This window comes from Coenobita brevimanus, chromosome 50 (genome assembly GCF_032717465.1).
Source record: "Coenobita brevimanus isolate Jiangsu-jjx chromosome 50, ASM3271746v2, whole genome shotgun sequence".
NCBI classification, from domain to species: Eukaryota; Metazoa; Arthropoda; class Malacostraca; order Decapoda; family Coenobitidae; genus Coenobita; species Coenobita brevimanus.
Window position 1 is genome coordinate 16,946,916 of NC_137003.1, and position 13,072 is coordinate 16,959,987.

Sequence of the window (13,072 nt, forward strand, 5' to 3'; positions counted from 1 at the left end):
AGCGGTGGTGTGTGTGTGTGTGTGTGTGTGTGTGTGTGTGTGTGTGCCTAGTTTTATTTACGTAGTTGCAGTATTCAAAATATGAGTGAAGCTCGTGTTATCCTGTCTCCATATCTACTTTTATTCAATCTAGTTTTATATAGTTCAGTGTTCATGGGTCAGTGTGTGTTTGGATGTATGTGCATGTGGAGAGTGTGTGCGTGTGCATGTTTGCATAATGGTGTGTGTGTGTGTGTGTGTGTGTGTGTGTGTGTGTGTGTGTGTGTGTTTTACCATAGGCGTGTAAGGCTTTATGAACCCCGCGATGTCTGATTCCAACACGGGCCGCTTGTATGTCATGGACTTGCTGTCGATGTACAATCCCACGCTGCAGTCGACGTTATCATTCCGTTCTGGATTAAGAGTTATAAGTCCCGACATATCAACCTCCTGGAAAAAAAACATTAGAAATGCAAATAGCAATAAACATCGGCGGATTAGTTGTAGAGCATTGGTTTGTTAACCATAATGTCAGGGTCAAGGTCATCAGTCTTGTTTCTCAGTCTCCTGGAAAAAGAATACAGTAACCAAGTGCTTGAGTGATTGACTGCTGACCAAACAGATGGTAGATCGAGTGTCTGAATTCAATAAAAAAGAAAAATGGCTGGTGATTGGAAACTCAAGAAAGCAGCCAATGTGATTTTCCACAAGACCAACACACGCACTAAAAAAAAAAAAAAAATCTCCGTTAAATATGCACAAGTTCTAAAATGGAATTACTATCAGTATCATCAGCAGTAGAAGTAGTAGTATCAGTAGTAGTAGTTGTAGTAGTAGTAGTATACAGGCCCGTTAGGGTGAAGCAAAAGATATTATTTTGAAGTAGTTCTTTGAATTGTCTGGAGAAGTTTGTTTTATAATAATTTACCCTTCAGTTTGGGAATACTGGGAATAATTTAACTTAATATATCTGATAATGAACTGTGACAAAATAATCCAGATTTCTGTTATTTCTTTTCCATGCAGCTAGTTTCCAACACTATATTAAAGTCATACATTCCAACACTGTATTAGTCATAGAGTCATAAAAATGCTAACACAATAATATTTTTCAAACTTATCTAGTAAATAATAACTATACATTAAGGAAAACGGTGCTTCAGTATACCTTACAGTACTGTTGCAAGTAGCAAAATAAACATATAAATAGAAAATATTCGGAAATTTCACTTGTTATCCATTGATATTGTTAAAATGCGAAATTTGCCAGTTAGGTAGCCAAGATTTTTCTCGACGTTTCCCGTACCGTAGGTTTCGGTATGAGTTTGAGTTGCCAATTTGCCTGCTGTTTCTGAGCATAGTTATTTCGTAAGTTATGCATTAATTTTTATGCTCTTTTTCTCAATGTTTTATTTACCTGATTGGTAAATTATGTATTTGAAATTAAGTTTGTATGGTAAATAATTTACAGTGTTATGTAATGTAAGAAAACTCTTGCATGTTTTGGTTGTCTCCGAGTTGGTAACTGTGGCTTCTCTCTCTAGACAATACCAGAACTGTGGAGAAGTAGATCTTTCTCGAACACTGTAAGCTTATATAAGGATGGCGAGGAGGCTAGAACAAGTTCAGTCGGTTTTCAGTTCAGTTTGAGCGTAGTGCGGTGCTGTTAGTGAGGTTTGTGAAGTGTTGCTGGCAAGCATGAAGTTTAATTACAGTTAGTGAAGATTATTTTTGGTATTTGTGAAAATAGTGAAGGGTTGTTAAGCACTAAGTGCAACTGCAGTTAGTAAAGTTTGTATAGCTCCAGTGCTTGTGAGAACAGTGAAGTGAAGTTGGAAAGCATTAAGTGGAAAACAAAGACAGTGAACTTAAGAAGCCAGTGTCTGTTTTCAACTCCTGAGCTGATCCTGTGTACTGTACACCTATAGGCTGATCATAGGAAGAACAACTTACTAGGCAACATCCCTCCTGTACTGTACTACTGCTGTTGGAGCCTGTAGCAGTGTGGGATGGGGACATAAAACTGGTGTCAGGAGTGTGGATTATTCAGGGCTGCAGTAAGGCTCACCTTTGACATGGAAGCAGAAGGTGTGCAGACAAGGTCTTGAGCTGGGCAGGAGGAGAAAATGTCCATGGCGACAATTGTTAGGCTATTACAGGCTCAAAATGAAGAACAGAAAGAGCTCAGAAACGAACTCAAAGGACAGTTACAGGCACAAAAGAATGAACTTAAAGAACAGTTACAAGCACAAAGTGTACAACTGCAGGCAAAGAATGAAGGACAGAAAGAACTCAAAGAACACTTACAGGCACAGAATGAAGGACAGAAATAACCCAAAGAACAATTACAGGCACAAAGTGAAGGACAAAAAGAACTCAAAGAACAATTACAGGCACAGAATGAAGAACAGAAAGAACAATATGAACAGCTTCAGGAGGTATTACAGGAGCAACAGAGGGAATTACAATTGAGGATGCAAGAACAGCTGGATGCTTTCATGGCGGAAATGAAGGAAGAGCAGCAGCAGTTGAAGGAGGAAGTATACGCTGAGCTACAGCAGCAGAATTGTGAGGTAAGCAATAATGTGATGGAGTTCAGACAGCATCTAGACGACCAGGTGAAGAATGTAGACAACCAGGTGAAGATTAGCGAGGGAACAGTGACAGAGTGCAGACAGCATATACACAACCAGCTGAAGATTAGTGAGGGAATTGTGATGGAGTGCAGACAGCATGTAGATAACCAGTTGATGCATGTAGTTGACCATGTGAAGATAGTCAGTGAGAAAATTGAGGCTGTAGAGAAATATTGCACTCCTGAGCCTCAGGTTAGTGTACAGGGAGCATATGAAAGGAATGGCCGATGTATGGTGAATATTGACAGATCCCAGGCATCTAAAGGTAGCATTAAGGGGTTGAGTAATCAGAATGAAGAAGTTTTAAGTTCTGGCCTTAATTATGATGCCCCAGATTTTAGGCCCCAAACCAGTGAAGTGCATGGCAATAATGGGGTCCAATTAAAAAGAATCCTCAGGAATTTGATGGTAGAGTATCTTGGGAAGCTTACCGTGTACAGTTTGAGTTACTTACGGATCAGAATGGTTGGGATGATAGGCAGAGGGCAGTGCAGTTTGCTATTACCTTTAAGGGTGCCGCAATGGAAATTCTGGACCAGATGTCAGTAATGGAGAGGAACAGTTATAAATCCCTAGTAAAAGTGCTGGAGTGCAGATATGGAACTATATACCAGACTGAGGTTTACAGATCAAGATTCCTGAGCCATGGACAGGCTCGAGGAGAATCCGTACAGCAGCTTCCTCATGACCTGGAGAGTATGGCATACAAGGTGTACCCTGGAGCAGCACCTAACCTGTCGGCTATTCTACTGAGGGACTAGTTCATTGATGCTTTTGACAGTGCAGAGAAAAAAGTGCAAGTGAAGCACGGACAACCCGGAAGCATGCAAGAAGCATTAGCCAGGGCTCTAGAATTTGGGTCGTATGTCAGGTCCAGTACATCTACTTTTCAGACAGGTTGCAGTGCAAGATTCAATGCAAGAAAGGGGCAGGTATGTGAAATGGAAAAATCTGAGGGAAGTTGTTGGCACTGTGAAAAACCAGGACATCAGAAAGTGGACTGCAACAAGTGGATGAGAGAACAAGAGAAGATCAGAGGAGGTTGCTGGTTCTGTGGGAAGCCTGGACATAAGAAGGTGGATTGCTACAAATGGAAGGAGGAACAAGAATGGAGCAGTGCAAGGAAACCCACAATTGCAACAACTGGGTGTTGGACATGTGGTGAGGTGGGACACTTCAGCTATGAGTGTCCAAATGAGAAGGATGGGGAAAATTAGAGAAGGCTGGTGACGAGAGGCAACAACCAGCCAGTTTTTCCAAAGAAGCCCCACCACTGAGGAAATGCAGGGTAATCTTGATGAATGGTGTGTGAGAAGACAGAAAAGCAGACAACATGGAGTGCAGTAGGAATGGGAATCTTGGTAAGAAATGCAGCCGTACTGCAGTGACAGGGCCAGCGTCAGATGAAAAAGATCTGAAGAGGATGCAGATGGAGGATGAAGAGTGGCTGCAGTGGAGTACAGTGCAACAATCTTGGGAAGAAGTTTCCAGGTTAAGCTGTGTGACCAAGAGTTGCTGGAGTCAGTGGGACCTTCTTCGTTTGAACAACAGACTACTGGAGCATTAGTGGGGGACAGCCGATGGCCTCAGCAAGTATTGGCAACTGGTGGTTCCGAAGAAGATGAGGTCCGAGATCTTGAATGAATCCCAAAACCAGATCACTATTGGGCACCTGGGAGTGAAGAAAACTCTAAGTCAGCTGTGATAAAGGTTCTACTGGATAGGCATGTGTCAGGATGTTGAAGAGTGGTGTCGGGCCTGTGATGTGTGCTGTGCCAAGAAGGGACCCAAGGAACTTGGTTGTGCCCCTCTCCAGCTGTACCAATTAGATGCACCGATGAAAAGAGTCGCGGTGGACATTGCTGGACCTTTGCCACTCACTGAAAGAGGAAACCGGTATATAAATGTGTTGCAATGGACTACTTCACAAAGTGGCCAGAAGCCTACGCCATCCCCGATCAAGGGGCTGTGAGTTATGCTCGGGTGTTGGTTGACCAGTTTTTCCGTCGTTTTGGGATGCCATAAGAGCTACATTCAGACCAGGATAGAAACTTCGAGTCTGCTGTGTTCTGTGAATGCTGCAAGTTATTAAGGATCAAGAAGACCAGGAAGACCCCACTAAGGCCACAGTCAGATGGGATGGTGGAGAAATTGAACTGGACTCCGGGACGAGAACTGGCCAAGTACTGTGTAGAGGGATAATCAAAATGGGACCAGAAATTACCTGCGTTGTTGATGGCATATCGGTCTGCATCCCATGAGTCTACCGGCTACACACCTGCAAAACTGATGTTAGGCCATGAGTTACACTTACCTGTTGACTTGTTAATGGGAAGACCACCTGGTGAAGAGCTGCCTACAGACACCTCCAGCTATGTGAAGCATCTTCAGGAAAGGCTGGCTGTGGTACATCATCAAGCGTGAGGACCCCTTAAGTTTTCAGGGGAGATGATGAAGTGCAAGTATGATACCAAGGCAAGTGACGTGAGCTTCAAGGATGGTGACCAAGCTTGGTTATACAATCCTCAGCGAAAGAAGGGACAGCCACCGAAGATCCTAGGCCCGTGGGACCGGCCATACATTGTGTTGGATCTCCTATCAGATGTAACGTATTAGATTCGGGGAGGCAGGAAGTCTCACCCAAAGGTGGTACATGTGAATCATCTGTGGCAGTACCATGGGCCAGGACAGTACAGCTGGGACATCTCTGAGGAATATTGCTTTCCCGCAGCCGAGGATGTTGAAAAGGACCAAGGAGCTAAAGTGCAAGAGGATGGTGACAGTTTCCCAAGAGAAGAAGGGCATCAGGAAGTGGACCAAGACCTTCCAGGAGAAGTGAACTGTGTGGAGGAGCAAGGACGTTGTCGGAAGTGGCATAGAAGAAGACCTGGTAAGTTGAAGGATTGTTTTGGGTGAAGTTAGATGTTTCATTAGGATTAAGGTTTATGTTTGTATATATTGTGTAGTTTTGTCAGGACAACAAAGAACTAGGGAGGGGGTAGTGTTAAGAAGCGAGATTTGCCAGTTAGGTAGCCGAGATTTTTCTCAATGTTTCCCGTACCATAGGTTTCGGTATAAGTTAGAGTTGCCAGGTTGCTTGCTGTTTCTGAGCATAGTTATTTCATAAGTTATGCAATAATTTTTATGCTCTTTTTCACAATAATGTTTTATTTACCTGACTGTTAAATTATGTAATTGAAACTAAGTTTGTATGGTAAATAATTTACGGTGTTATGTAATGTAAGAAAACTCTTGCATGTTTTGGTTGTCTCTGAGCTGGTAACTGTGCTCTCTCTCTCTCTCTCTCTCTCTCTAGAATATGCCAGAATTGTGAGGAAGTAGATCATTCTTGAACAATGCAAGCTTATATAAGGATGGGGAGGAGGCTAGAACAAGTTCAGTCAGTTTTCAGTTCAGTTTGAGTGTAGTGCGGTCCTGTTAGTGAGGTTTGTGAAGTGTTGCTGGCAAGCATTAAGTTTAATTACATGTAGTGAAGATTATATTTGGTACTTGTGAAAATAGTGAAGTGTTGTCAAGCATTAAGTGCAATTGCAGTTAATAAAGTTTTTATAGCTCCAGTGCTTGTGAGAACAGTGAAGTGAGGTTGGAAAGCATTAAGTGTAATTACTTGGAAAATAAAGCCAGTGAACTTAAGCCAGTGTCTGTTTACAACGCCTGAGCTGATCCTGTGTACTCTACACCTAAAGGCTGTCAATAGGAAGAACAAATCACTGGGCAACGTCCTTCCTGTACTGTACTAAAGCTGTTGGAACCTGTGGCAGTGTGGGACGGGGACCTAACAATATATCTGGAGTGGCGATAACAAGTATCATAGAAAATGGTACACTCTATATTTAAATTAAACATTAATTTGTCCATAGCCTCTAGTTACATATTACGATTGGGCATGTATTAGATGTTCTGTTATACACGCCAGGACAGTGACAACTATGGAAGTAAAATTATGCTCGACGAAGAGGTATGATAGCAGTGTGGGAAAGAACTAGACTACCTGAGAATATCTTTTAAATGTTTCCTAACTTTTACAAAGTTTTCAATTTTTTTTTGTTTTGTTCATGCTTTTAAAATTTATTCTTGCTAATCCACTCATCCACTTACCTAAATTTATGCATGTATTGTAAAGCTCAAGCTAAAAAGAATGAATAAAGTTGACCTATCAACCAGTATGCCAGGTGGCAGAAGGCTGCCGCTCAAACGGGGAGTTGTTGTCAGCACTCTGTTTATTCTGTGTGTTGTGAATTTTACATATTTTTGAGGAACTGTCACCCAAGGAGTCATCAGTATCGCCTGCTTATCATGTGGTAAATGCAGACCCCTTGGTAGCAATTATTTCTTTTGTAAATGGCTGGAAACCACCGTTCATTCACGCTTTCCTAACCCTTACAAGTCTCTTTAACCTGCCGCGTGCCAGCCACTCTAAGTGTCACCCCGTGCTGGCCAATTTTTTATTTTTTAGGGGGGCTAAAATGATAGATTTTGATGTGAAAAAAACGAATATGACCATAAACAAACTCACCGGAGGCTTGAAGTGCATTTTTCGTAGTCTCTCTGGCCACCCACAGGTGTGAGCGGGCGGGGAATCCCCAGCGGCGGTGAGAGAAAACCCATTTTCTATGCAAGGTAAACTCAGGTATTCTCACCAGCGTGACTCAGGGAAGGTATAGGAATGGTATTAACACTTTTCTGTCCACTTCTCACCCCCCCAAAAAAAATTTATTTCATAAAGAAATCATGTTTTTTTGGGGAAAAAATCACTTACTCATGCAACACTATACGTATCACTGTGAATGCATTGTCTTGCAGTTACGAGAAATTATACATAACTTGACTTCACAATGTACAGCCCTTTCACTTACAGTAAATTATTTACAACATGCCTTCAGTATACACAGACATTACCAGAGTATTTTTGATCATCTCACTGTGAATATATCATCTAACACTTAGGAGAACATACGTAAAACTTTACTCCACAACGTTCAGTCCTTACACTTACGAGAAAATATTTACATGTCATCACTGTATGCAGTACTTATAATAACACTTCTTGAGCGTCTTGTTTTCGTATTTACAACACTTTTTGAGCATCTTTTTATCACTCATCATTACCACACTATTGTTTCTCAATAGTTAGCGAGAGTGTGGTACTCCTCGAAGCATGGGTATACGCACTGTCCTACATCACACTCGGCACACATATACCTTGAGTCCTTCCTCTGAGTACGTGGCCTTACAGTGCTGTTTGCACACATGTAACACCTCCACTGGGGATTCTGACGTGTTGCACTTGGAGGGACGATTTTGGGGAAGTGTCTAGATGTGAGGCGGAGAGGTGTGGCGGCGGTGTGGCAGTGGCAAGCAGCACTTCTATTTTCCCCATATTCCCCCAATATCTCCCGCACCAGATCGCGAATATAGCCTTCGAATGTCTCTTGGATGCCAGTGGTCTGTGCATGGAGATAGTGAGTGTTGAGGATGGTGATGTCGAGGAGATGGAAGAATAATTTCTTATACCACTTCATCGTGGGCCTGGCACAGTCAACGCTGGAAATCATGGCATCTGATTGATCCACCTGTCACATATTCACATTGTACGCCAAGACAGGTTCTGGTTTCTAGACGTGGCGCCGCCCTTCTGCCCTGTAATCTATACTGTCTGTGCGGTGTACAGCGGGCCGATGAACAGACGAGAGGAGGAATACTTCGCGGTTGTGGTGCCATGCTGTTGCGAGGATATTATGTGCTTTGTAAAAAACAACCAAATTTTTCTGAAGCTTCCTCCCCACCTTCACCATGTGCCGACGGTTCTTCTTTACAGTGCTGCACAGACCAGCTTCATGCAGGTGAAGGTACCTGGCAAGAAGGGGGCTTGTGTACCAATTATTGAGGTATAAGATGTGCCCACGATGAAGGTATTCCTCGATCATCGTTTTTACCACAGCCCCTGAGAGTCCCAAACTTCTATCTTCTGTGATGTCCATCTGGACACCTGTGTACAGGACTATGTCTTGCACATACCCAGTCTTACAGTCGCACATCACGAAGATTTTGAAGCCAAACCTGTGTCTTTTGCTGGAGATATACTGACGAAAAGCAATATTACCTCTCCATAGCACTAGACTCTTGTCTATGATGAGGTCTCAGTATGGAGAGAAGGAGGTACGGAATTTCTCTTGAAGGTGATCAAAAACCAGACATATCCTCCTCATCCTGTCCATGTTGTTTGCGTTAGCAGGGTCAAGGATGTCAAAAAAATGAAGGCTGCTCAGGATGTACTGAAAACGATTCCTTCCCATCACCTTACCAAAAAATGGTGTCACCATTACTGGATCCACAGTCTAATACGAGGGAAGCTGACTTTTTTTTCAATATCTCCATCAAAAGCACAAGTGCTAGGAACACATACATTTCACCCAGGGTCACGTCAGGTTCAAACAATCGGCTGTGTCGTGTCTGTGTTGTTCCCCCACATTCAAGTGCAGCAAAGGCATTGGTCAGGGCCACAATCTTCAAAACAAACTCCACAGGAAAGTAGTTCCTGAAAAAGTCAAGCCTACTGGAGGTATGGTGAAGTTCAGGGACACTACACCTGGCCTCATTTTCGTGGGTGAACGGGTGAATGTGGGGGACAAAGTCACTACCGTCCTCCCACTCCCACGTCGTTTCCTCCTCATCATCATCATTGCCTTCGTGTTCCTCGGGCTGTGGGGAAGCATGGGGAAGTGTGGGGAATGGGGGAAGAGTTTCACGTGAGGTGCTGGGTGTGGGGAAGTCGGGAAGACTTTGTCCTGAGGTGCTGGGCTGAGCTGGGTCATGGGGAGACAAGGGAGAGCGCAGGCGAGATGAGTCACTCTCCCCCAACAATGGAACTTTCCCAAATCTTCCACTCTTCCCCCTCACACTTTCCTCCCATGTGGTGAAATTCTTTGCCTCCCCAACCACCCCTCAACTCCAGGACTACCTTCCTCCTGCCTTTCCTCCTTATCATCGTGATGTGCAAGACGACAACGTGCAGGTGGCCTCCTACCACATGTTGCCCTAGTGTAGCCCACATACCTGGATTTTCTAGGTGAGGGAATTTCGTCATTGCTACTACTTTCCTCCTCAGGCTGGATGTAGTCCTTATCCTTATGTTGTCATCATCCAGATTACTTTCCCCAGTGTAGAGAACCCTCAAGAGGTCCTGAATCTCCTCGTCAGAGAGACTGTGGCGAGACATAATTGCACTGAATGACTGACACAAGCAGAGTGAGGCAGAGTGAGTGTGAGGTGGGAGCGCGTGGGTGTATGGGTCAGGCCACCTGAAGGCAGATAGAGGAAGGGTTGCCCTACAAGCACACCAATTTTTCCGTGCCTAGCTTGAAAATTGAAGTCACAATGAATTTTTGAAATCGAGACCGTTTTGAAACTGCACTGGCACTGAGTGCGCAATTACGTCATACCATTTTAAAACGGCACTGGCACGAGGCGGGTTAAACACATTCATTCATCTCTAACTCCGCATCTCAATGTTATTATTTCTTATTCATATCTATTCAGCGTCTTTCATTCCTTTTTTTTTTTTTTTTCTTTTTTTTAGATTTACCACGCCTGTAAAATTGCTTCTTGTCTCTGGTCTTGAGTGAATGTATGTGTTTTGATTTTCACCGATGCTCATAAGGTAGGTTTGTTTTCATCTGACAGAACTGGGCCCCTCCCACAGCTTGAATACAAAGTCGTGGTTGCATGAAATTCGATGAGCCTTGGTTTGAGATACTGAGTCTCCTTGATTACTTGTCAAGCTACTGCTCCACCTCATCTGACTATACTAAATCATCGGTTGAACTAAAAGGGGCTAACAGCCGTGTTCTTAAAAATAAACCCTTCCCTAAACTTTCCCTTCCCATCGAAGGAGTTTTGATTTCCGTTGGTATTCAAACAGATTCCCATGGAAGAGAAGGGAAAATGTTCAGGTTGGTAGCCCTGTTAAGCTAAAACGACCCATCCTGCTGATATTTGGTATGGTGGAGCATTAGATTTATAAATCAATATATCAAAACACGCATATCTCGTGCTGGATAATGAAAGCTCAACACATCTGAGATGTGGGAGGTCACCACCATATCCATATTGTTGGTTCGTATTCAGCCATAAATGCCATTCTGGCCAACATCACAACAGTGTTCAATTCTGAAGACAATATCTTGATAATAAGTTGCACTCAAAGAATATTATCAACTTTAATGTTGTTATTTGTAAGTGTAAGACTCACTTGTTAACGTCCTTCTCGTGTACTTGCATGGCAACGCTCACTTTTATTTTAGCTGGAAGAAATGAGCCGAACCACTCGTGTGACCTTGATGGCAGATTTTTCCCTTTCCAGGCAAATTAATAAGCAAAATATTTCTTTAAGAAAATCTCCGTGTGACCCTGGCCATAATGAATAAGATTTGTCAGTGTCAGATCATATAAGATGTGATGGATATCGGAGGTGGCACAAATGTCCAAGGAAGTGATGACCCGATTCCCAGTACCTTTCGCTCAGAAAGTGGTATCTGGCAATTCCCATGACCTAGTTATATTTTCTGTATTGCACACCAGAACGAGCAATATTTAGGTAAACAACACCAAAAAGCAATATATAAGTGTTTTTGCAGTGTATATCTTGCATTTTGGAAAAGGATACCACAATATACTAAAGTTGAGGCTTAGCTGTATGAAAGAATGTGAAATGCACGTCCTATCGCTCAATGGTTTCAGTATTATAATGCGGAGAAACTCTCGTAATGCTTATTTTACATCCTAAATCAACAATACTGAAGGATCAAGTCGTATGAAATAAAACCCACATAAAATGGTAGTGTCGAAATCACGAGTGCCATCAGACCAGAAAAATATACATCTAAAAATTTAGTTTTATCAACATTTAATTCTCTATGATGGATGATATTTACGAAGGAAAACCTGAGAGCACTGTAATCAAGATGGATCAACACAATATACCACAACCTGTCAGTGCAAGCAGATTATGTTCTTTATCTGGCAAATAATCCAGCAAGACTGATATCCCGGCAGCTTAACATCGAGAAGAGGATAGTTAATGGACAGATAAGTGATACAGAGAGGTAGAACAGAAAATTTGCCAAATGGGGCCTCACGAAGCACAAGACCATGACAAATTATTACATGTGCCCAAGAACAACCCCGAACCACCTGAGTTGCTATCAAGAAGCAAATTAATCTGCTGGTATTCAGTCAAGTTAGTGAAACCATGCAATTTATTGGTGGGAAGTTGGTCATTTTTAATGACGATGAAAATCCAACATGTAATAAAATACGTTGGGCAGCTTCTTGAAAAAACTAAACATGGAGAGCGTGGTAGTCAAAAGCAAGAGTGCGACAATGAAGAGAACTTAAGACATAAAAAGGGGGGGGGGGGATCATGACAAAGGCCGAGATATCCACTGACTTCCTGGGTGTGATAATGGCTGAGACTGACTATCAGTTACTTCGTCACTGTAACAGTAAGGCCTGGCGTGCAGTATTGCCAAAGGAAATCTATAGAAATCAGCTAGATTGGTCTCAAAAGTGGTAAAAATCCACCAGATTGAGGGAAATTAAGGAATGAAAATGTTAGACAGAACTTTAAAAGAATGCTAGATATACAGAAAACATGTAATTTCCTACCAGCTGGATTGCTTTTACAACCTCTAAATTCAGCGGGAAAATTGCTGCATTGATAACACTGCTGGCATGAATCATGATGACGGGTGGAAACTTGCCAGATGCAGCTTTATATTTAAGCATTGTTACTGACCTAATAAGAAATAAACACTAAACTAATAGTTTTGCAAGACTACCTTTTTTACACCATAAATAATGTTTGTAGAGAAAGGCAAAGATTGCATCCGTCTCCCAACTCCCAATTAAGTGAACGTTGCCAGACCCAGGGAATTTTGTCCGAAATTTTAAGAAAGCGAGTCGTCACTTATTTGTGCGCTCGTATGTCATCAGCTCTGTTTATGTCTGGCTAAACATCTCAGCCAACATGGGTAACCCTTTTAAAGAGATGTAAGTAGCACCCAGAAAATCAGTGTATTGTTGTAAATCGTGTTAACCCTTTCACGCGAGGATAAGTTAATAAGTTTTGTGGGACATGACGCACCGGCTTTTCTCCCCTACCCCCCTGCCCACCGCACGCTCCAAAAATGTGTACTCTTGGCTTATTTTCATCACCCAAACATATTTATCTTGCCACAAAACCCACATATTCCTATTCGTCGATGTTTGTTCTACACGATAAGCAAAAAAAAAAAAAAAAAACTACTTACATTAGGGCTGTGTGAATAAATATTCAGGAGCATATATCTCACTTCCGAACATCATAAGTCGAATGTTTATTAATTAATCTCTACATGTTATACATCATTGGAAAGAGAATTTTATTAGCTTTTGAA

The 13,072-nt window shown here is 42.4% G+C and overlaps 1 protein-coding gene across 1 annotated transcript in view; it reads right to left on the reverse strand.

Moving 5' to 3' along the window:
• Nucleotides 1-12,422, reverse strand: part of LOC145399685 (ionotropic receptor coreceptor Ir76b-like) — a 34,484-nt gene extending 22,062 nt beyond the window's left edge. The window contains exons 1-2 of the mRNA XM_080272232.1: nt 12,303-12,422; nt 274-429 (exon numbers count right to left, since the gene is read on the reverse strand). Coding sequence (XP_080128358.1) covers nt 274-429; nt 12,303-12,422 — 276 coding nt within the window. The remainder of the gene's footprint in view (nt 1-273; nt 430-12,302) is intronic.
• Nucleotides 12,423-13,072: the final 650 nt, after the last annotated feature.